The sequence below is a fragment of the Lithobates pipiens genome, unplaced genomic scaffold (genome assembly GCF_037356315.1).
Source record: "Lithobates pipiens isolate NorthernLeopardFrog02 unplaced genomic scaffold, aLitPip1_a1.2 Scaffold_3, whole genome shotgun sequence".
Lineage (NCBI taxonomy): Eukaryota > Metazoa > Chordata > Amphibia > Anura > Ranidae > Lithobates > Lithobates pipiens.
This window is the reverse complement of record NW_027507790.1, coordinates 269328590-269350350: the sequence shown is the minus strand read 5'-3', so window position 1 is coordinate 269350350 and position 21761 is coordinate 269328590. Positions and strand designations below refer to the sequence as shown.

Here is a 21761-nt window from a genome sequence, read left to right as displayed (position 1 = left end):
AGGGCCAGTGTCCTGCTGATCTATAGCAAGCAATAAAGGGTCCTCCATAGGTGACATCACATTCAGACGGGGAGGAGGGGGTTGCGTTAGTGATGTCATAAATGTCATAATGTTCATTACTGGAGAGATCTCATGTTGAACTTAGAGTGAGCTGGGATTGTGCAATACCCAAAAGGTGGGCAGGAGGGACAGCTGCCCTGGGCACAGCGGAACAAGTAGGCAGAGAATGGACACACGACAGTAAACCCATTCTACAGCATGCAGAGTGGGGGAGGGGTGCAGTTCTAAATCCTTGCCCTGGGCACTAGATGAGCTTGTCCAGGTAATGGCAATACCTGTAGTGCAGCCCAGATTTGACTGATTAAAAGGAAAACTAAACTTGAGTTTAAATATAAATATTCTATTCAAGTATGTGTTCTTAAAACTAACTATGATTAAAAAATTTCATTTGGACAAATTTTTTTGTTACGGTAATCGGAAATTCGGATGTATCCAAATTTGCAAATTCCAGTAGTAATGAATTTGAACGAATCTGAAATAACAAAAAAAATTTGGACAAAATTCCAATTGTTTTCAAATTGAATTTCAATCATTTTCTAATCAAATTCTAATACTTTTAACATCAAATTTACATTTCTGAAAATAATAAAATAGAATAGAAAACAAAGAAATCAAATTAGAAAAGAATAAAATAGAAAAGAAAATACTAGAATAGAAAATAAAAAATTTGAATATAATAGAGTAAAACAGAACAGACTAGAAAATAAAAGAATGGACAAAATAGAATAGAAAATAAAGGAATGGCATAGAAAATAAAGGCATAGAATAGAAAATAAAATAGAATCGAGTAAAACAGAATAAAATAGAATAGAAAATAAAGGAATAGAATTAAAAAATTAAAAGAATAGAATAGATTAAAATAGAATATAACTATCTTCTGAAATTCTAATTTCAAATAAAATAAATTTGAATTCAAATATAAAAAAAAAGAATAGACTAGAATAAAATAAAATATAAACTTCTTACGAAATATGAATCTTCAAATAGAATAAATTTGAATTCAAATAGAATGGAAAAGAATAGATTTGAATAGAAAAAAACAGTAGAATAGAATAGAATAAAATAGAAAGAATATAACTATCTTCCAGAATTTTCATTTCTAATAGAATACATTTTAAATTAAAATAGAATAGAAAAGAATAGAATAAAAAAGAGAATAGAAAATAAAAGAAAAGAATAAACAATATAAAAGAACGGAATAGAAAGAATATAGCCAATTAGCCATCTACCAAAATTCAAATTTTGAATTGAATAAATTGGATTTCAATTGGATTTCGAATGGAATTCAAATGGGTTTTGAATTTTCAGAATTTAGTCGAATGGAACTCCAGATAAACAAAACGAATTCGGAAAACTAATTTAAAATGAATTAAACTAATTTAACTAAACAAATTTATGTAAATAACCAATCGAAACAAAACAAATTTTTTTCCTTCTGCACTTCTATTGGGCAGTATAGGTAGTGGGAGGGGGGACGGAACATTTTTAAGCATAATTAGCGTTAGGATGGAATTATACTTTCCTGGCGCCTCCATGGCAGTGTGCCAATGATAGGGCTCCATCTCGACTCCTCCCTCAGGACTAGTGAATAGAGGACGTAGTCCCTCCCTCAACATTCTCCTTTTTTCCCTCATGCCTCTTGATGAAGTGAAGAAGTTGCAGCTTGTCCCTACCTCTGCCTTTGGCAGCATCCGCTGGCTTAAGCCTCCCCATAGCGTCCCTATTCTTGGGCTGCTTTTAGCGCTAAATAGACTGGGAACTCCTTCTGTGGATCTTTTGTTGTCCTTCCTTGTATTGTTTCCTCACAGGAACGCAGTCTGCCCAGGTCCGAATGTATGAATGCTGGTGGGTGCGCACACGGCTATTAGTCTATGGAGGCCATATTTGTTTGGGGAAGCTGGCGCCGCAGCTTCCCCTTCTCAAATCTAGTTTACCAGAACGGGGTGGACATGGTAATTGGCCTGCCTACCCTTTTAGGGTTTAAAAATTTGGCTCCAGTTGGGCTCCAGGACTGCCACTCATAGCCAGCGGTGCTCGTTCATGTGGTACTGTTTTTTTACTTTAGATTTCCATTCTCTTATCCTCTTACTCTCCTATTTCGCAGCTGAGCCTCATGCCAATTTCGCCATGAGCCATTCATCACGAAACCAAGATCCTCCTGTGTCCAATAGGTATGGGACCTTTTGTGTATGAGTATAAAAAAAAGAAAAAAAAGTGTGCCACTGATGAAAAAACGTTGTTTGTTTCAGCCCTGTACCCTCAAAGCGATCCAGGAAGTCTTCAAGACACCACGATAACTACAGCCTAGAGCGTAGGTCGCATTCATCATGGCATATGTAATCAGGGAGGTCAAGGTCTCAGACATTATCACTCTCCATCGCCTCTGGCTCTTTCATTGAGAAAGAAGTGCTGGGCATATGGCGCTGTATCACTACCAGATAAATGGGTCTGTAAGGACTTTCTCAGGGACTACGCGGCAAAGTGGGAACTAGAGAGTCAGCAGGTGGTCGATCTACTCAAACAGACCATGAAGGACTAATTTTCAGAGCTAGCGGCTATAATCCCTACTCAACCAGTACCACAGGTGGTTCAAGTCCAGGATACGGAGCATAGTATCCCAGGGGCCCTCAGCCGTTAGCACTCTGTTTCCCTCGGGATGGACAGCCAGTGATGTACCACCAGATTATCCTTCAGAGGAATCCTCAGAGGACTTGGAACCTTCTGGTCTCAGTTTTGCCCTAGTGCAGCCATTTATCCAAGCAGTAAAGAATGCTATTGCCTGGGATGACCTGGCAGAGCCACCACCAAAATCAAAAACATATTTTCCCTTTCTCAAAAGGAAACAGATTTTCTTCCCTTTGATGGGAGAGATTAGAGAAATTATAGAAGAAGAGTGGAACAAGACCTAGCTCAGCTAGGCAAATTGTATCCATTATGGATATAAAGTCTTTTAACTCGATGTGGTGCACTTAGCAAAAAAATGTAACCTTGCCGATGGAGAATTCAACATCATTCAAAGACCCCATGGATGGACAAATTTACTTGGACCTTAAAAGGAGTTACTTAGCCGAGGGGGCAGCCGGTAGCCCTGCCATTGCACTAACCTATGTCTCTAAAGCCACCAGGTCCTGGACAGAGAATATCGAAACAGCTCTGCGCCAAGACGTTCCCAAAGATGACATAATCAAAGCTTTAGAAGAACACAAGTTGGCGGCAGATTTTGCGGAAGAAGCAGCTATTGACACGATCCATTCAGCCAACTCAGTGCTGCATTCAGTTATGGCGAAGTGGGCTTTATGGCTAAAACCTTGGCCGGCTTCTCCAGGACAGAAGGGTCAGGAGGACAAGAGGCGATTTGTCAAAATTGTGACAGTCGAACTCCCGAGACTTCAGGCAGTCACGACAGTTTCAGGACAACTAGAGGTCATGGAGTGGCACTCGGACATCCTTTTTAGGGGCCAGAATAAATAAGACCCTCACCACTCCCCAAGAAGGGACTAAGTCCTTTTGACATCAGAAGAGCTGAGACAGCTGAGCCATTAGGGGCCCAGCTAAAACATTTTTTTCCAATCTTGGCCGACAGATGCAAGGACCCATGGGTTCTGTCCACAATTCGGGATAGGCACTTCTGGAATTTTTTGCAGCAGCCTCCTCAGACATCCTTCAAGAAAAACGAAAACGCCAGCCTCCCCTCAAAAAGCACTGGCCCTACCTTATAACACTGCAACTCCAAGGAGCAGCAGTACGTGTCCCCTCATTGGAACGATTCACAGGTTTTTATTCCACCATGTTCCTAGTGCACAAGAAGACGGTGATAGACCTAAAGAGGCTCAACAAATACATCCATCTCGAAAGCTTCAAGATGAAGTCATTACAGAGAGTCATCCAAGCCATACAGCCAGGGGACTGGTTGGTATCAATAGATCTGCAGGATGCTTACCTGCATGTTCCTATCCTACCCTCCTTCCAAAAATATCCAAGATTTATGGTGGGTCAATTCCAGGCTCTGCCTTTTGGCCTATGCACCTCTCCTCGGGTATTAACAAAGGTGTTGATCTCTGTCCTAACCCCCCTGAGAGAGAGGGGACTAAGGATTTACCACTAACTTGATGATAGCCTCCTACTGGCAAGCAACCGGAATCAGCTTATGACCCACAGGGACATACTGCTGCAATCACTGTCGGAACTAGGATGGTTGATAAATCATAAGAAAAGCCACCTGTCACCAACACAGCATATGATTTATCTGGGGGCATTATTCAATACACACCAAGGCACAGTATCATTACCTCAGCCGAAAGATGAGGGGCATCATTCAGAAGATGTTCAGATGCTCATCTAACAGCTTCACAATGCCTGAGCCTCATAGGCACGATGTCCTTGTGCATACTTCTGCTCTCATGGTCTCACTGGCATCTGAGACACTTTCAGACAGGTTTTTTAACGCAGTGGAAGAGACGGCATTTCTCTCAGACAATTCTGTTAACAACACTAATATGCAGAAGCCTGCACTGGTGGATGAATCCAGAGAATCTCTCGAGAACAAGGGTGGGGTGGTCTTTTGCTACCAGAGGCTTGATATCCAACACCCCAGAGATGACAGCAGCATTCCTAGCCTTAACCTTGTTCGCACCTCAGACCAAGGGGCAGGCGATGCTTCTGCGCCTAGAAAAGGACAGCGGTCTCATAGCTACAAAGACAAGGAGGCACCCGCAGCAGAACGCTTATAAGAGAAATAGAGCCGATAATGATCTGGGCAGAGAGAAACATAGTAGATCTCAGAGCAATGTATCTCCCAGGCAGACAAAATACAAAAGCAGACACCTTGTCAAGGAAATTTTGGGGACAACGAGTGGACGCTTCATCCTCACGTATACCGCCAGATTGTCAAACAATAGGAATCCCACAGGTGAATCTTTTTGCTGCTCCAGAGAATACCAGGCTCAGAAGATTCTTCTCTCGCCTTCTGCTCTTGGAACTTCACAACAGCATATGCCTTCCTTCCTTCCTTCCCCACTCATCTCAAAGTTTCTCCTCAGACTTTTAAAAGAACCAGTACAGGTACTGGCAGTTTTACCATACTGGCCCAAGAGGCCTTGGTTTCCACTAGTCATGCACCTCAGTGTGAGCCCCCATCAGGATTCCTCTTTTTCCTCAACTTTTGACGCAGGGCAAACTCATCCAAACCCGCAAAGGCTGGAACTTCGAATATGGATGTTGAAAGGAGGAGAGTTGAGTCATTAGGCTGCTCCCAGGAGGTCATATCCTCCCTTCTTAAAGCCAGAAAACTGACAACAAATGCCATATACGGAAGGATCTTATCTTATTCTACTGGGAGGAATTTCGATCCAATCTCCCCTTCTATTTTCAATACATTGGGATTCCTTCAGACCGGTCTTGATTTGGGGCTCAGTCTAAGCTCTCTTAACCACTTAAGGACCGGGCCTATTTTTCAGACTCTGTGTTTACAAGTTAAAATCATTTTTTTTGCTAGAAAATTACTTAGAACCCCCAAACATTCTATATATATATTTTTCTAACACCCTAGAGAATAAAATGGCGGTTGTTGCAATAATTTCTGCCACACCGTATTTGCGCAGCGGTCTTACAAGCGCATTATCTGGGGAAAAAATACACCTTTTTGAAGTAAAAAATGAGACTTCAGTAAAGTTAGCCCATTTTTTTTTTTTTATAAAGTGAAAGATAATGTTACGCCGAGTAAATTGATACCCAATATGTCACACTTCAAAATTGCGTCCGCTAATGAAATGGCGACAACTTTTACCCTTAATCTCCATAGGATACAGGATACCAGTTTTGGGTTACAGAGGAGGTCTTGGACTGGAATTATTGCTCTTGCACTAACAATCACGGCAATACCTCACATGTGTGATTTGAACACCATTTTCATATGTGGGCACCACTCGCGTATGCGTTGACTTCTGTGCGTGAGCTCGTCGGGATGGGGCACTTAGAATTTTTTTTTTCTTATTTATTTTACTTTTTATTTTGTAATTTTTAAAAATTAAAATAAAAATTTGGATCACTTTTATTACTATTACAAGGAATGTACACATCCTTTGTAATAGAAAAAAAGCATGACAGAACCTCTTAAATATGAGATCTGGGGTCAAAAAGACATCCGATCTCGTTGTTACACTAAAATGCAATAAAAAAATGAATTAAAAAAACATCATTTGATAAAATAAATAAATACAATTTCTCCTTTAAGAGCATTGGGCAGAAGTGAAGTTTGACGTCACTTTCGCCCTCCAATGCTATGGAGCTGAGCGGGGGCTATCTTCCCCTCACTCAGCATCCAGGCAGTGAGGGGAGGGGACGCGATCAACGGCTCCGGTAAGCCTACAGTGACGACCGGAGTGCAGCAGGAGGGGGGTGGGCACCTCTCCCAACACAGATAAAAGTGATCTTGCAGTGAATCTGCCGCAGAGACCACTTTTATCTTAAAGAGAAACGCATGCCGTTACTGAAAATACCAGGGTACATTGATTTGCATGAAGTGGTTAAGGTTCAGGTGGCAGCAACTAATACAAGATGTGCAGAAGACCCTCCAGTAGTCACGTTTCTAGGAGGGATATTGAAGATCCGGCTGACTGTGAGGTGCTTCTTTCCCAAGTGGGATCTCCCCTTAATACTAGAAGTCTTAACCAGTCATCCATTCGCACCTGTAGAAGAAACCTCTCTTCGCCCTCTCTGGGTTTTACTCCTAAGGTTACCACGCCAGGCCATCTAATGGAGGCATGGGCATTACCAGTTTTTACAGACTCAGAGTCGGATTCTTGCCACAATCTGGATATAGTCCCCAGGGCCTCCTTGGGGGCCACTAAAAAAGTCAGGAAGTCTGAGAGATTGTGTATCGTTCCGTGGGGCAGAAACAGAGGGAAGGAAGCTTCCAGCAGAATCTTGGCATCCTGGGTGATTAAATTGATAGAGAAGGCTTACAGGGCGAAGAACATTCTCCATTTTAAGTGTGCATTCAACTCGAGCAGTTTCAGCATCACGGGCAGCGGGGGCGAATGTTTCCTTGAAAACCGTCTGTAGGGATGCCACCTGGTCTTCTCATCACACTTTTCTCAAACACTACCGTATTGACCCAGGGGCTCTTACAACTGTCGAGTTCCGAAGAAAAGCAATTCATGCGGCTAGGTCGTTGTCTAATTACATTTCTTTGTTAAGCATCAAACCAACACGTATGAGCTAGTTATTTATCATTGATATGCTGCCATGGAGGCACCAGGAAAAGGGAAAATTGTATCATACTTGCCGCTATTTTTCTTTCCTGGTGCCTATGCATGGCAGCATACGCTTCTGCCCTTGGGGTTCTATATTATGGAGAATGTTGGGGGAGGGACTACATCCTTAATTTATGCTATTCACTAGTCCTGGGGGAGGAGTCAAGGTGGATCTTTATCATTGGTATGCTGCCATAGATGGGCACTGTAATGGAATTGCTTCCCACACTCCGCTTGAGTGCCTCCGTCATATACCACTTCCTCCAGTCTGAATGTAGATATTAGATATTATAGCCACATATTACAACCAAGAACAAGGCAGGACTCATTTGGCTTCAAAGCTGGAACATGAACTGACTTCATTTGACCAAGTAACACAGCATATATACACCATGGGAGGACCCCCCTCCCCCTCCTGATCATATTACCCTAACAATACAAACTGTAACCAGAAACATAAATTAACATGAGCTAATTAACTAGTCATTTAACCAGCTTAGGTGACCCAGAGGTTTGACCTTTCAGGTCAGCCTTGCTGTCTTCTAGCTCAGAAGACACAATACATATTATCATAAGTATAAACACAGAACACCTTCACACACTAGCAGGAGATCACCAGTAGCAGTAGTACATTGTACAGAGCCCAATGTGATCAGCTCTTTCAATTAACATGTATAGTTCAGAATCAAATATAATTTGTATATTTCCTGGGATATTGTGGATAAATATTACTGTACCATTTACTTGGTCACCCTGTGCCTCTGATGCCACATACACACGACCGGACTTTCCGGCAGACTAGGTCCGACGGTCTTCCCGACGGACTTTCGGCGGAGTACCGATGGACCTTCCAAACTAGCGGACTTGCCCACACATGAACGGACTAAGTCCGTTTGAAAGTCCGTTCATTTTGAACATGATGATGTAAACGGGACTAAACAAGGAAGTTCAATAGCCAGTAGCCAATAGCTTCCCAGCACACAGACGAATGGTTTTCCCGATTTTAGCCCATCCGAATTGAGTCCGTCGGATAGATTTGAAACATGTTCTATCTCTAGGTCCGTTGGATCGGACTAACCCACACATGATCGGATTGTCTGGTGGACTAATCCCTTCGGACCTAATCTGCCGGAAAGTCCGGTCGTGTGTAGGCGGCATAATAGACACAGGGTAACTTAAACATAAGAGGGACATGGGGGCTGAAACAAAGGTTTCCCATTTCTCTCCAAAAGCCCCTGTCTTGGCTAGGTCTGTCACAGGCACCAGGAAAGGAAAATCACGGTAAGTATGATAACATTTTCAGTTTCAAGGTCCTATTTTTGCTTCATACACCATTGCTCTAATATTGTGTGACATGAAAAAAAAAATGAAACTACCAATATTTTATTCTCCAGGGTCTCTTGCTTCAATAAAATATATAATGCCTGGGGGGAATAAACAATCTTCAGGCCTACAATGAGTGCACAAAAGAAAAATGCAAAATGACTCTGGCAGCGAAAGGGTTAACAGGATCTTAACAGGAGGCTGGTAGGCGGGCCCCTGATCTTGTGATCAATGTGATTAGCTGTCCCAGGGATCATATGTTCGGAAACCTGTCCTACTTGGGGCGGCTGGGGGTGTGTAATTGAGCACGCTCCTAGTACAAAAAAGTGACGTCAGCTGTATGCCTATAGGTGGCAGCACTGCATTAAAGCCCATGGCCATGCTGTCACAAATACAGTATGTGTTCCCTTCGCATTGCCCTTTAATTGTTATGGTGACCTCTACGGCTCCTTCAAATTGTCATTCTGTAATCAGAATTTCTTTTCTGTTTTCTAAATTCTATTATTTTTTTTCTTTGTGTAATTAGTTTCTCTGTGTTCCTGGAAGACATGACTAATCCATAAAATGTCATAAGCAGGAAGCCATAAAAACCGAATCATAAAACACAATCAGATAGGGAGGAGGAGGATGTTTGCCCAGCGACAGATCTGCTTCCTCTGACACTGAATAATACAGAAGTCACGGGGGGGTGGATGGGGGGGGATGGAATGTCTTATTTCAGATTAAAAGTTTTATAGAAATGTAAACTCTTGCCGTCCATGTAACGCATATGCGCAGCAAAAAACGGGGAGGGCTGTAATGCTCACATGCCACACATACGCTTCCATGGACAACCAAGGTTTCTATGCTGAGAGCGTGCTCGCTGCATGGCCCCAGCACAGTGACCGCGCTGTCAGAGACAACTCTCGGTCTCTAGTTCACAGTCACTTATTTATCATTCGTTTTGGGTTATTTTCAGGGCTGGGAAAAGTAAAATCAAATATAATTGATTTTGAATTTGAATAGAAAAGATGAGAATAGAATAGAAAATAATAGAAAAAAATTAAATAGAAAAACAATAGAACAGAATAAAATATAATATATATTATATTATATTTTATTCTATTATGTTCTATTGTTTTTCTATTCTTTTCTATTATTTTAGTTTCCCATGTTTTGAATTATTTTCCAATCTATTCTCAAATTCAAATTTATACTGTTCGAAATTCAAATTTCGTAAGACGGTCATGTTCTATTTTATTTTATTACAGTCTATTTAATTCTATTCTTTTATTTTTATTCTATTACTTTATAATTTTACATTCTATTTTATTGTATTATTTTCAGATTCGTTTAAATTCGTTACTGCATCCAAATGTCCGAATAATGAAGAATTTGTCCGAATTTTGATTCGGAACGAAATGCACATGCACATCAAATGCTGCCACTGTGCCCCATCAAATGCTGCCACTGTGCCCCATCAAATGCTGCCACTGGGACCCCCCCTCCCCCCCGCACCGTCTGCTCGCGCACTTACCCTGTCTCATTGGCAGGTCAGGCAGCGGGTGATGAAAGCGAGCGGTGGGACCTTGCAGCGGGTCAGACAGCGGCTCCTGTGTCCTCTGTGCGTCTCCTCCCCTCCTCCTGATAGGCGTCCAATCGTAGCACCTGTTATTTCAGACAATCAGGTGACAGGTAATAGACCCGCGCACCTGATAGGAGGAGAGGCGGTTCAGTGTTAAGAAAAGCGAATGTCCATTCGCTTTTCTAAAACACCTGGGTGGACTGCGAGCGCAATGCTATGCGCTCGCAGTTCGCCTTTTTTGAAGCCTATTAGAGCCTATGGCTCTAATCAGGTGCTTCAAAAATACACCCACGTCGCTGTAATCCAGGCAACTGGCGTCTGAAAAGGGGCGGGATGCCTGAAAAGGGGGTGGCGGCGGCAGACATGGATAGATGCAATGTATGAATCTATCCTATATACACAGAGGGGGGAGGCTGGAGAGAGGGGGCGGCGCCCGTGCGCCCTTAATGGACACACCGCCACTGCTAGAAAGGGTACTTTGGAGGGGGGATTTGTATTACGAAGAGGGATTAGGGGGGATTTGTACTAGATATGATGATTGGGGGGGGGGGCATTAGTGCTGGAAGAGGGGATGGGGGGGTTTGTACTGGAAGAGGGGGAATTTTTTTTTGTTTGAGGATAATTTTGGCTTGGAAAGGGACTTTATGTTTAAGGAATAAGTGTGAAGATTAGTGCTAGAATTTCTTTTTTTTGGGGGAGGGGGGGTTTGAATGGGATGTGGTTTGGCATCTTTGACTTGAGCTCTAGATGACCTTGACCCAGCGCTGGTTAATTTCATGAACACAAAAGAGGGAAATGTGTGAAACTTCAGTATCCACTTGTTGCCTTTGCAGAATGAATGTAACATTCGATCCCAAGAGAAAATAGCCATAAGAACATTTAACCAGAAGAGAAAATAGTCTAATGCCTCATAACATACGACCGGTATTCCCGACGGACTTTCGGCGGCGTTCCGACTTGACCACACACAAGCACACCAAAGTCCGACGGATTCTAACGTGATGACGTACGACCGGACTAGAATAAGGAAGTTCATAGCCAGTAGCCAATAGCTGACCTAGCATCGTGTTTCGTCCGTCGGACTAGCAGACAGACAAACGGATTTTTCGACCGGACTCGAGTCTGTTGGAAAGATTGGAAACCTGTTTTATTTCTAGGACCGTCTGACTTTTGGGGAAAAAAAAAGTCCGCTGGAGCCCATACATGATCGTAATATCCGACGGATTCATTCCGTCGGACCTAGTCCGTCAAAGTCTGGTCGTGTGCACGCGGAATTACACTGTAAGCTAAGGACATTCAACCAGAAAAGAAAAATAGGCTAACACTGTAAGCTAAGGACATTCAACAAGAAGAGGAAATAATAAGGGGGAGACCTCTGCGCTATAAACTAAGACCTGTATTTAAAAAAAAAAGGCTATTCATCCTATTAGGCTAGAATTACAATCACAAACATGTATGGTTTTTAGTGTGTTTTTGCAGGGTGCATGGACTTTTGTTTTTACACACAACACAGTGTGTTTTTGGCTCCACAGACTTCAATGGAATTGCATCAAAAATGCATGGAAAACACATGTACATGCATTTTTGGTGTGGTTAAGTGCATGACAACTGACACCTCCTCCTAGCGACATCAGCTCTTCCCAAAAAACGCAAAATTCATCAAAAAACACGCTTGAAAAAATGCAAAAACGCACCAACTGCACGTGCATAGATATGAACCTAGCCCTAAACTTCAAGTACATTCATCTTGTGTGAATTGGGTCAAAAACAAATGTTTTCACGCTATTTTCTCTCCAGCTCGAATGGTTTTCAGTTCTAAAAATAGAGCAAATTTGGAAAATACCGCATTATGACCACTAAATGGAGCTGATGATCATAGTAAATAACTATAGGCAAAACATTTTGGATGGCGCAAGGGACGGGTTACACTTTAGGCCTCTTAAATGTGGGGTGGCGGGGAATCTGTCCGCTGATCCTCGCTGAGCAGGCGGATGGCTGGTCTGTGTGTTGGAGAGCACGCCGTGCTCAGTTATCTAGCTGTGCTGGGAATTTGCCCGGAGGGCGTCCATGGACGTCCTCCCATGATTGCGCTGCTCGCATGCCCCCTGTGTTTCGGGGTAAAGGGACAATGAACAGTGGCCCTTTACCATGTGATCAGCAATGACAACTGATCATGGATGTAAACACAAGCCGGTTATCAGCTTTTCTCTCCCTACGCCAGCATGAGGAGAGAAAACAAGAGACGAAACCTGGCTTGTGTTAAAGGGACATTGGCATCACTGATAATCTGTACACTGATAATCAGTGCCCTGATTATCAGTGCCAATCAGTGCTCACCAGTGTTGCCAATCAGTGCCCATCAGTGCTGCCTACCAGTGCCTCATCAGCACTCTCTCATTAATGCCCACCAGTGCCGCCTCATAAGTGCCCACGGTGCCATCTATCAGTTCCCACCAATGCTGTCAATCAGTTCTGCCATTCAATGCCCATCGGTGCTGCCAATCAGTGCCCATCAGCGCCTCCTCATCAGTGTTAACTACCAGTGCTGCCTTCCAGTGCCCATAAGTGCAGCCTATCAGTGCCCACCAGTGCCGCCTATCAGTGCCCAGTGCTGCCAATCAGTGTCACCTACAGTATCAGTGCCGTTCAGTGCAGCTTATCAGTGCCTCATCCGTGCCCACCAGTGTCGCCTCATCAGTGCCACCTCATCAGCACACATCAGTGAAGGAGAAAAATTACCTGTTTGCAAAATTTTATAACAAACTATGTAAAATGTTTTTGTTTTTTTTTCAGTGTTTTTCTTTTGTTTAGCAAAAATTATACAAATTTCATATGGGTACAGTGTTGCATGACTGCGCAATTCTCATTCAAAGTGTGACAACGCTGAAAGCTGAAAAGTGGCCTTGGCAGCAAGAGGGGGTGAAAGTGCCTGGTATTGAAGTAATTAAGGCTGTGTTCTCCTAGGATGAAATGTTAGGGAATGTTACATTTGCCCCATGAAAGGCAACAAGTAGAAGAACTGTGCACAGATTACAAACATTATAGGTGTTATTTGTACCTTTTTGTAACATTTGTGACTTTCAAATGAATCCTAAAACAGACCTAAAATAGATCCCTTAGGGCTCATTTAGACATGCAAAGAAATGTGAGTGCCCATTTAACACACCTAATGCGCTAAGACACGTTAACGGCGAGTTTTGTGTTTGCATCACGTTAATAAAATGCTTGCCAGATGCCCCCTCTGTTGTTTTTTTCTTGTATGGATTTTGTATTATCTCGGCTAGTAACACTTTTTACCAGATCTCAAACACGCTGTAAATGACATAGGTGCGTTTGTAATGCATTTGCAGTGCATCTGCAGCACGTTTACATTGACATCTATGTAAGCATTTGGGGAGCAGCAAAGCCTGCCAAATAGCACATATGAGGTCAATTTTGACGCAACACATATCAACACTATTGCAACCATGTAAACAACCATGTGCCCTGCAATGCTTACATGTTTGACAGGTGTTCATGGAGCTTCAAAAACGCTCATGATATGCCTGCTTTTGAAGCTAGTGTTGAATTGGCCTAATGCTGCGTACACACGATCAGAATTTCGGCCAGCAAAAGACAGATGAGAGCTTTTTATCGGAAAATGCGACTGTGTGTATGCTCCATCTGAATTTTGCTGGCTGAATTTCCGCCAGCAAAAGACTGAGAGCAGGCTCTCAATTTTTCCAACGTAAAAAGTTTCTATCGGAAATTCCAATCGTGTGTATGCAATTCCGATGAGCAAAAAAACATGCATGCTCAGATTCAGCTACGGGATAGAAGCTATTGGTTACTGGGTATTGAACTTCCTTTTATTAGACCCGTCGTGTGCGTTGTATGTCACCACGTTATTGACGGTCGGAATTTGGTGTGACCGTGTGTATGCAAGACAGCTTGAGCGGAATCCTGTCGGAATTCCGTGGGGAAAACCATCAGAGCTTTTCCCGACCAAGATTCTGATCGTGTGTCTCGCTGACAATTTATTTTCTCCTTGTGTTCTGTAGGGTCCCTTATGGTGGAGTCAGTTGCCATGTTGAATTTCTACTCCAACTTTCCAGAGATAATGGAAGAATCCAGCTCTAAGGAGTTCATATTCCTCGTGGATCGGTCTGCCAGTATGGCGTGTACAATAACAACAGGACCAAACCCTCTACGCAGGATTCAGGTCGCTAAGGTCAGTGCCATGATCCAGCCAGTGGGTGAGGAAGTTTGTACTGTATTCTAGTTTGATGAACTTTTACCATAGCGCTGATCTGTCAGGGCGGAGGTAATTCTTGTAATACAGTACATTATATGTTAACTGTCACGCCTACCCTTAACGCAGTAGGTCACACGCTATTGCTGGCTTCTGTGTTCTTCACCTATAGCTGCCCCCTTTCCCATAAGGCAAGCAGGCCTACCGGTACTCAGTTGCCCCCAGTACACAATGCTATAGTGCCTGGCTACCATGAAAACTCAGCAAAGCAAACAGGTATGTGTGGTTGGCAGAGAGGCAGAGTGGTTCAATGGCAGTCCAGGTATGAGGCAGGCAAAGTTCAGAATAGGGTCAATTCATAGTCAAATGGCAGGTAGAGTTCAGAGAGTAGTCGATATCCAATTTGAGGTTGTAAATAGGGCAATCCAATCTAGCAGAGCAGGGCAGACAAACAGGGAGCTTTGGAACGTGTTTTACACACGCTACCACAAGCGTGAGACTGCAGGTTTGACTGGCTTAAATCAGGTTTGGTCTCCACCGAGAGACTGACCACATCAATCACCTTGCAGGTGGACATACAGACAAGGAGAATGTCACAGCCAAAACCAGGATGCTGGGATGAGGAGCAGGAGAGTTACAGGCTCTTGACATTAACACTACAGTGTCAATGTGAGGCCAAATGTTTAATCTTCACAGTGCAGGTCAATTAGACCCTGGATGTGTTCTTACTGGACACCACTCTATGCATCCAAATTGCCTGGTCTAGGTTTGTCAGGGAAATGGCCCGAAGGACTGGCAATTCTGCCCAAGACAATCATGGCCGCCACAGTGCACAGTGTGACTGATGTGGGCAGTACTTCTGGGTCTATTTAAGCCTGCTGTTGGAGCCGCCCCTTGCTGGATTATTGTCATCTCCCCAGTGTTTCCTGTGCTCCTGTGTCTCCATGATTCTGTTCCCTGTTATCAACCCGACTTGTTTGACTTCTGCTTCTGATCTGCTCATGATTGACCTCTGGCTTGCACCACCAACTACGCTCCTGTCTGCTCCTTCACCTGCTCTTGTCTCTGACATTTGTGGACTGATCTCTCGTATGACCCCTAGCTTGTCTTCAGTTCCTGGTACCGGTTTGCGCCTACTGACGCCTTCTCCCCGACACCCCGTGTTCAGTAGCTCTGCGGGTCATCCCAGCAACTACCAGTGCACTCCAAGTGACCGGCTCATCACTAACAATACCTGGCAAACCGTGTACTTTTGGACACTGCTCCCTCTGTATCACTCCCAGGAGAGCACTGCACTTAGCCGCAACTATTGGCCTCCCCCTCAGAATCTGACAAGGTCTAATTGTGATGGAACCATCCAGCACCCAGCTTGGGCACCTTGATTTAGATATATAGATTCCTCCAGTCTGGACATAGCCACCAGATATTATAGCTGAGCATCCAAGACTAGCCGACAATAGCTTAGATGCAAACTGGAACGCACTTTATTGAAAACTCACACAGAATTTATATAGTATATAGGACCAGGTAGGACCTGATCACATTACCCTTACAATACAAACTGTAATCAAGAATATAATTAACATAGCTAAGGAACAGCCAACAAAAACATAATCTAAGTAAGCTAATCAACGTAAACCCATAACATCCCACAATGGTTCACTAACAAGGCACGGTGTTCACAATATTAATCTCATCTCCAAGAGATGATCAAACAAACAGAAACAATAGGTGATTCAATTAACATTGGGAGTGCACCCCTAGGAGGCACACAATGGGACAGACACTTAACAAATAACACCTTAAACAGATTATATCAGGAACAGGTTGCTTTGTTTTGAGCTAATGATATTAACATCTGCGTATCACAATCTAAAGCAGTCATTGCTGATTTGGGCATAGAGGCCCTAAATATTTATATGAGTCCTCCATTCCAGAATCTGTGTGTTTTGGGGAGACATGGACTCCGAAGCAAGACCACTCCAAGGGTCCCCCAGGCACACACCTCCAAAAGAGTAGTATTCCCTTAAAAGCCAGGGACCATAGTCTGAAGGCAAGAGGCCACCCTACAGTCCCCTCCAAAAGTCGCTGTCCTGGTTGGGTCTATAACAGTAATGTTACCACCCAGCCTCCAAGACATATGTCTGTACTTCCTGTACAGTGTGCAATTATAAAACTTTCCACAAAAGCCTGCATGTAAAGCCTCCATGTTTGGCCTCTACACATAGCAGAACAACAACTGAGACCATTACTCTTACTTTAAATCCATAACGCAACACCTTTATGGGCTGTGTGAAGATTCCAATTACCAAAATCTTAAATGTGCTAATTAGATAAAAGGCATTGGCCAACCCATTTCATCCAATTAGATAGTCTGGGAAAGTGGCAACTCAACCGTTATGTCTAAAATATAACATTGAGATCTGCAATCAAGCCTTGGTCATATCTGAGGGGTTGTATCTAGTCAAAGAGAGTGAAATGCATGTTCCATCCAACCCTGGGAGCAGGACCAATACTTTTATTGTAAGTTTGTTTATCCCTTTTATTTTTTATATTGTTAGTTTCTTTATATGCTCTGCCTGCCCCCCCCCCCCCCCCCCCCCTGGAAAAAACCCTTGTACCCATGTTGGTGAGCACAAAGGGCCTCTTCACCACAACCCTGGCCTAGTGGTCGTGTGGGTCTGTGGACACTCTGGAACCCTCTTTAAAAATATGGGGGCCTCAGATACTGCCCCCCCTCCCATCTGAATGAGTCGGGCCATTCATACCAGTAACTCCCGCAGACTATTTCTCCCAGGAATTACTCATTAGTTACTGTGTAAAGAATAAGGACTTGGCCCATGACCGTGTAAGGGTGAAGTTCCCAGAAAATCCTCTCCTCCTGCACAGACTTATGCTGTAGCACATTAATTTCCTGTCACATCCTCTTCTGTAAGCAAAAGAACCCACTCTGAATAGCTTCTCATGCTGGCTCTGGTTGCTCGCTGCTGCTAGGCCAGAGGCCTGCAGAACCTCGCCCCGGAGGCCTAGTAGTTTAAAAGCATGTTGTGGACTACTGTTCCCAGCTAGCCCAGCTTGCAATTCCTGTGCCCTCAGGTCACATCGATTTGACACTTATCCCCACAGTCTCTCCTCTGATCCAGGACTCCTCATCAATGACCAAGTAATAGGGACTTTACTAATGACCGTGTAAAAGTGAAGTTCCCTCACAGACTTCCTGGCACATCCAGCCCTCCACTGTGGTACACTCACCGACCTTTCTCTGCCCCCAGTCCTTGATGGAGAACTTAACCGGACCGTACGTTCCGACAGCTTCACCTGCCCCTCTGCTCCAGGAGTTCCTCATCAATGACCATGTAATGATGAGGACTTCGCCAATGACCATGTAAAGGCAAAGTCCTTCGCAGTTCTCCCCCGGCCTCCTCCTGCGATCGGCGCCCCCCCCCAGATGAGGGTGCCCTCCTGCTGCTGTCTAGTACTCCATTCTCCACTTCACCTGGCTGTCAATTCCCCCCAGTGGCATGTTTCCTCAGCTTATATAAGAGGTCCACCCCCTGCCAATACCAATTGGGGACTGGTCAGGGCTCCCACATGAGCTGCCTGCCACCCCAGTTCTAGACCCTGCCCATCTTCTAGAACATTCTCCCTGGAAGCAGGAGAGGTGCCCCAGAACTAGAGCACAGGTGGTCACAGCCACTGCTACACTAACCACTCCCTGCCCCCAGATCAAAACAGACAGGCCTAGCTTGAAGCCTAGGCCTGCCTAAATTTACATGTGCTGACAGTCTCCCTAGTAAAAATCCTATACAAACACCTACCTATTGGTAAAGGGTGCAACACTTGGGGGGGGGGGGGTGTCCCTATTAACATTTATATTAGACACTCATCTAGGATAAGCCTAGCCATTACTGTTTTAACATTTGGCTCACAATGACTTCAGTAGGATTCAACCAAACTCTAGTAATGTTTGCCAAACTCACCTTGAGGCTGCTCTCCTGATTTGGACTCCAGACGCCTCCTCCTCTCCTTATCTCCATTACATAGGGAGGAAGGGTTGTGACATTCACAGAAGATACTGTAGTTGGAAAAATTGAAAATCTATTTATTTGAGCTTTCAGTTTAATAAACCAAGTGATTAGTAATACCGCTCAAAATGAATTTTTTAAGCCCCGTACACACGAGCGGACTTTTCGACATCCAAACTCCGACGGACTGAGTCCGGCGGACTATCCGCTCGTGTGTGGGCTGCAACGGACTTTAGCGAAGCTAAAGTCTGACGGACTTTAGAAATGAAGCATGCTTTAAATTTTCCCGACGGAACCCTGCCGGACCCGGTCCCCTTCGAAAAATCCGCTCGTGTGTGTGCTACTCCGACGGACTAAAACCGACGCTAGGGCAGCTATTGGCTACTGTCTAGGAACTTCCTACGTCGAATCCAGTCGTACGTCATCACGTTCGACTCCGTCGGAGTTTGGTGTGATGGTGTGTGGTCAAGTCCGTTCGGTCGAAAAGTCCGCCAGAACTCCGTCGGAACTCCGGCGGAACTCCTTTGGAGGTCTGTCAGACTTAATCCCTCTCGTGTGTACGGGGCATAAGAGTTTACAGAAAAAAAGAAAAACTAAGGCAGCCACCATGTACTATTTGTAAGGACTGATAAGATGTAATGTGGTATATTTTTTGCATCTACTTACTACCAACTTACTATGCCAAGCCAACCATAAGCATTATCAAAAACTTTGTGGAACCAAGAATTCCCCTTTAATTTGTAGTCTCAGTGTCAAGGGAGGGTTAACCCAAAGGGGGCTAGCTTGGGGCCACACATGGTGACAGTCTCAATTAGTCAAACAGACTGGAAAGCCAGCGATTCCATTTTTTTATCCAAGTTGGTGGAATAAGTTTGATACTCATAGGTGGACTTGTTTAAGATGTAAGGAGTATCCATTTCTTACCCACCCAGTTACTAATTTCTCTACTTTCTCTCCAGGAGACGCTGGTTTTTTTATTGAAGAGTTTACCCCTCGGAAGTTACTTCAATGTCTTTGGCTTTGGCTCCAGTTTTGAGTCTTTCTTTCTGTGAGTATAGCAAGCTGATTTAAAGGTCCTCTCCACCTTAAAGCACCCTCTCCATAGAATCCTTTGTCACCTTTTAAATTATAAAAAAAAGGCAAAACTTTTTTGTGTTAGTTTTGGCTAGAGGGATTACCCCAGACAGGTTGTTATTGTTGTCTGTGCCCCTGTTTGAGAGATTCCCCCTCTCTAGGGAGAGTGTGGCGTACACCCAGCAGTCCATGGAGGAGGCACTGAAGAAAGTAGAAGAGATGCAGGCTGACCTTGGAGGAACTGAAATTCTTAAACCCCTAAAGAAGATCTATGACACAACTGGGAACGAAGGACGCCCCCAACTGGTACGTGAGGCTGAAAAATTCTTGTCCAACTATCTGCTGCTGGTTAAGGAAGCATCCTAGGAGGACACTGCCAATGATGTGGGGTTGGGTTATGGGGTGATGGAGGCAAAACCAATCCTAGATGAAAACACCAGTCAGGGTCAAGATCCTTAGAAACCATCTATAATATCAGGATATGTCCAGCTGGTATTTTTTGGGGCAGTCTTATCAAGAATGATGTTTAGTATTCGGATAGATGCTGGAGACTTGTACCATCTGACAGTCTCTCCTACTTCTCTGGGACTCTTTGCTCCTCATGAAGGGTTCCCACCATTCCAGCACTGACCTCCTGGGTCTACACAACTTCTGTGCCCATTATGAGGGTTCCCACCATCCCTGTGCTGACTTCCCGGGTCTGTACACCTGCTGTTCCCAATATGAGGGGTTTCCACCATCCCTGTGCTCAGTTCCTGGGTCTGTACACCTGCTGTGCTCATTATAAGGGGTTCCCACTACCCCTATGCTGAATTCCCACGTCTGTGCACTAGCTGTGCCCATTATCAGGGGTTCCACCATCCCTGCGCTGAGTTCCCAGGTCTGTACACCTCCTGTGCCCATTATTAGGAGTTACCACCATCCCTGTACTGAATTCTCAGGTCTGTACACCTGCTGTGCCCATTATGAGGGGTTCCCACCATCCCTGTGCTGAGTTCCTAGGTCTGTACACCTGCTGTGCCCATTATGAGGGGTCCCCACCACCCTGTGCTGAGTTCCCAGGTCTGTACACTTGCTGTGCCCATTATGAGGGGTTCCACCATCCCTCCCTGTGCTGAGTTCCCAGGTCTGTACACCTGATGTGCCCATTATGAGGGGTTCCACCATCCCTGTGCTGAGTTCCCAGGTTTGTACACCTGCTGTGCCTGTTATGAGGGGTTTCCACCATCCCTGTGCTGAGTTCCTAGGTCTGTACACCTGCTGTGCCCATTATGAGGGGTCCCCACCACCCTGTGCTGAGTTCCCAGGTCTGTACACTTGCTGTGCCCATTATGAGGGGTTCCACCATCCCTCCCTGTGCTGAGTTCCCAGGTCTGTACACCTGATGTGCCCATTATGAGGGGTTCCACCATCCCTGTGCTGAGTTCCCAGGTCTGTACTCCTGCTGTGCCTGTTATGAGGGGTTTCCACCATCCCTGTGGGATTTTTATTTTTTTATATATACAGAACGTAACAAGAGGAGCAGGGACACCCAAACCTCCCAGGTGGATAGGTGTTCACAAATATCTAACACAGGTCAGCCCCTGCTGCAGCTTCTCACCTTGTTTCTTGCTACAAAGTTACAATGCTGCAGTCTAATTACTAGAGGAAGAGGAAGAGGCAATGACTTCTCCTGTCCTCAGCAGACTGATGACGACATCATCTCAGCCTAGGCAAAGTCACTGACTGAAGCTCAGGAATGGCTTAAAGCGGAAGTCCGCCCACCGCTGCAAAGGTTAAAAGCCAGCAGCTGCACATACTGCAACTGCTGACTTTTATTGATAGGACATTTACCTGTCCTGGAGTCCGGAGATGTCGGCACCGCAGCTGGTGTTTCCATCAGCTGTCGGGCGCATGCCTCCTCCATTGCGAGGAAGGGAACCTGGCAGAGTAGCCTTTCTGCTTCACACCGGGAAGCCTACTGCGCATGCGTGAGGCTCCGCTCCTCTCTCCTACTGGCCCAGCGACACGGGGAGGAGGAGGAGGAGGGAGGAGGAGGAGGGAGCCCCAACCATGACGTCAATACCCACGTCTGAGGCTCCCGGAAGTGGGGAAAGGATACCTATGAAAGACAGGTATGTTGTCCCCCCTCCCTAAAGGTGCCAAATGTGAAATTACACTTTTGGGTGGAACTCCGCTTTAAGGTGGATCTTTTTAAAAAATATGACTGCTATATGTGACATGTGAGGAAT

At 44.6% G+C, this 21761-nt stretch overlaps 1 protein-coding gene across 1 annotated transcript in view; it reads left to right on the top strand.

Annotated features, from left to right (window-relative positions):
- LOC143941266 (von Willebrand factor A domain-containing protein 5A-like) overlaps positions 1-21761 on the top strand; it is an 86303-nt gene that overhangs the window by 17051 nt on the left and 47491 nt on the right. The window contains exons 7-9 of the mRNA XM_077463302.1: positions 14241-14410; positions 19416-19504; positions 19692-19836. Coding sequence (XP_077319428.1) covers positions 14241-14410; positions 19416-19504; positions 19692-19836 — 404 coding nt within the window. The remainder of the gene's footprint in view (positions 1-14240; positions 14411-19415; positions 19505-19691; positions 19837-21761) is intronic.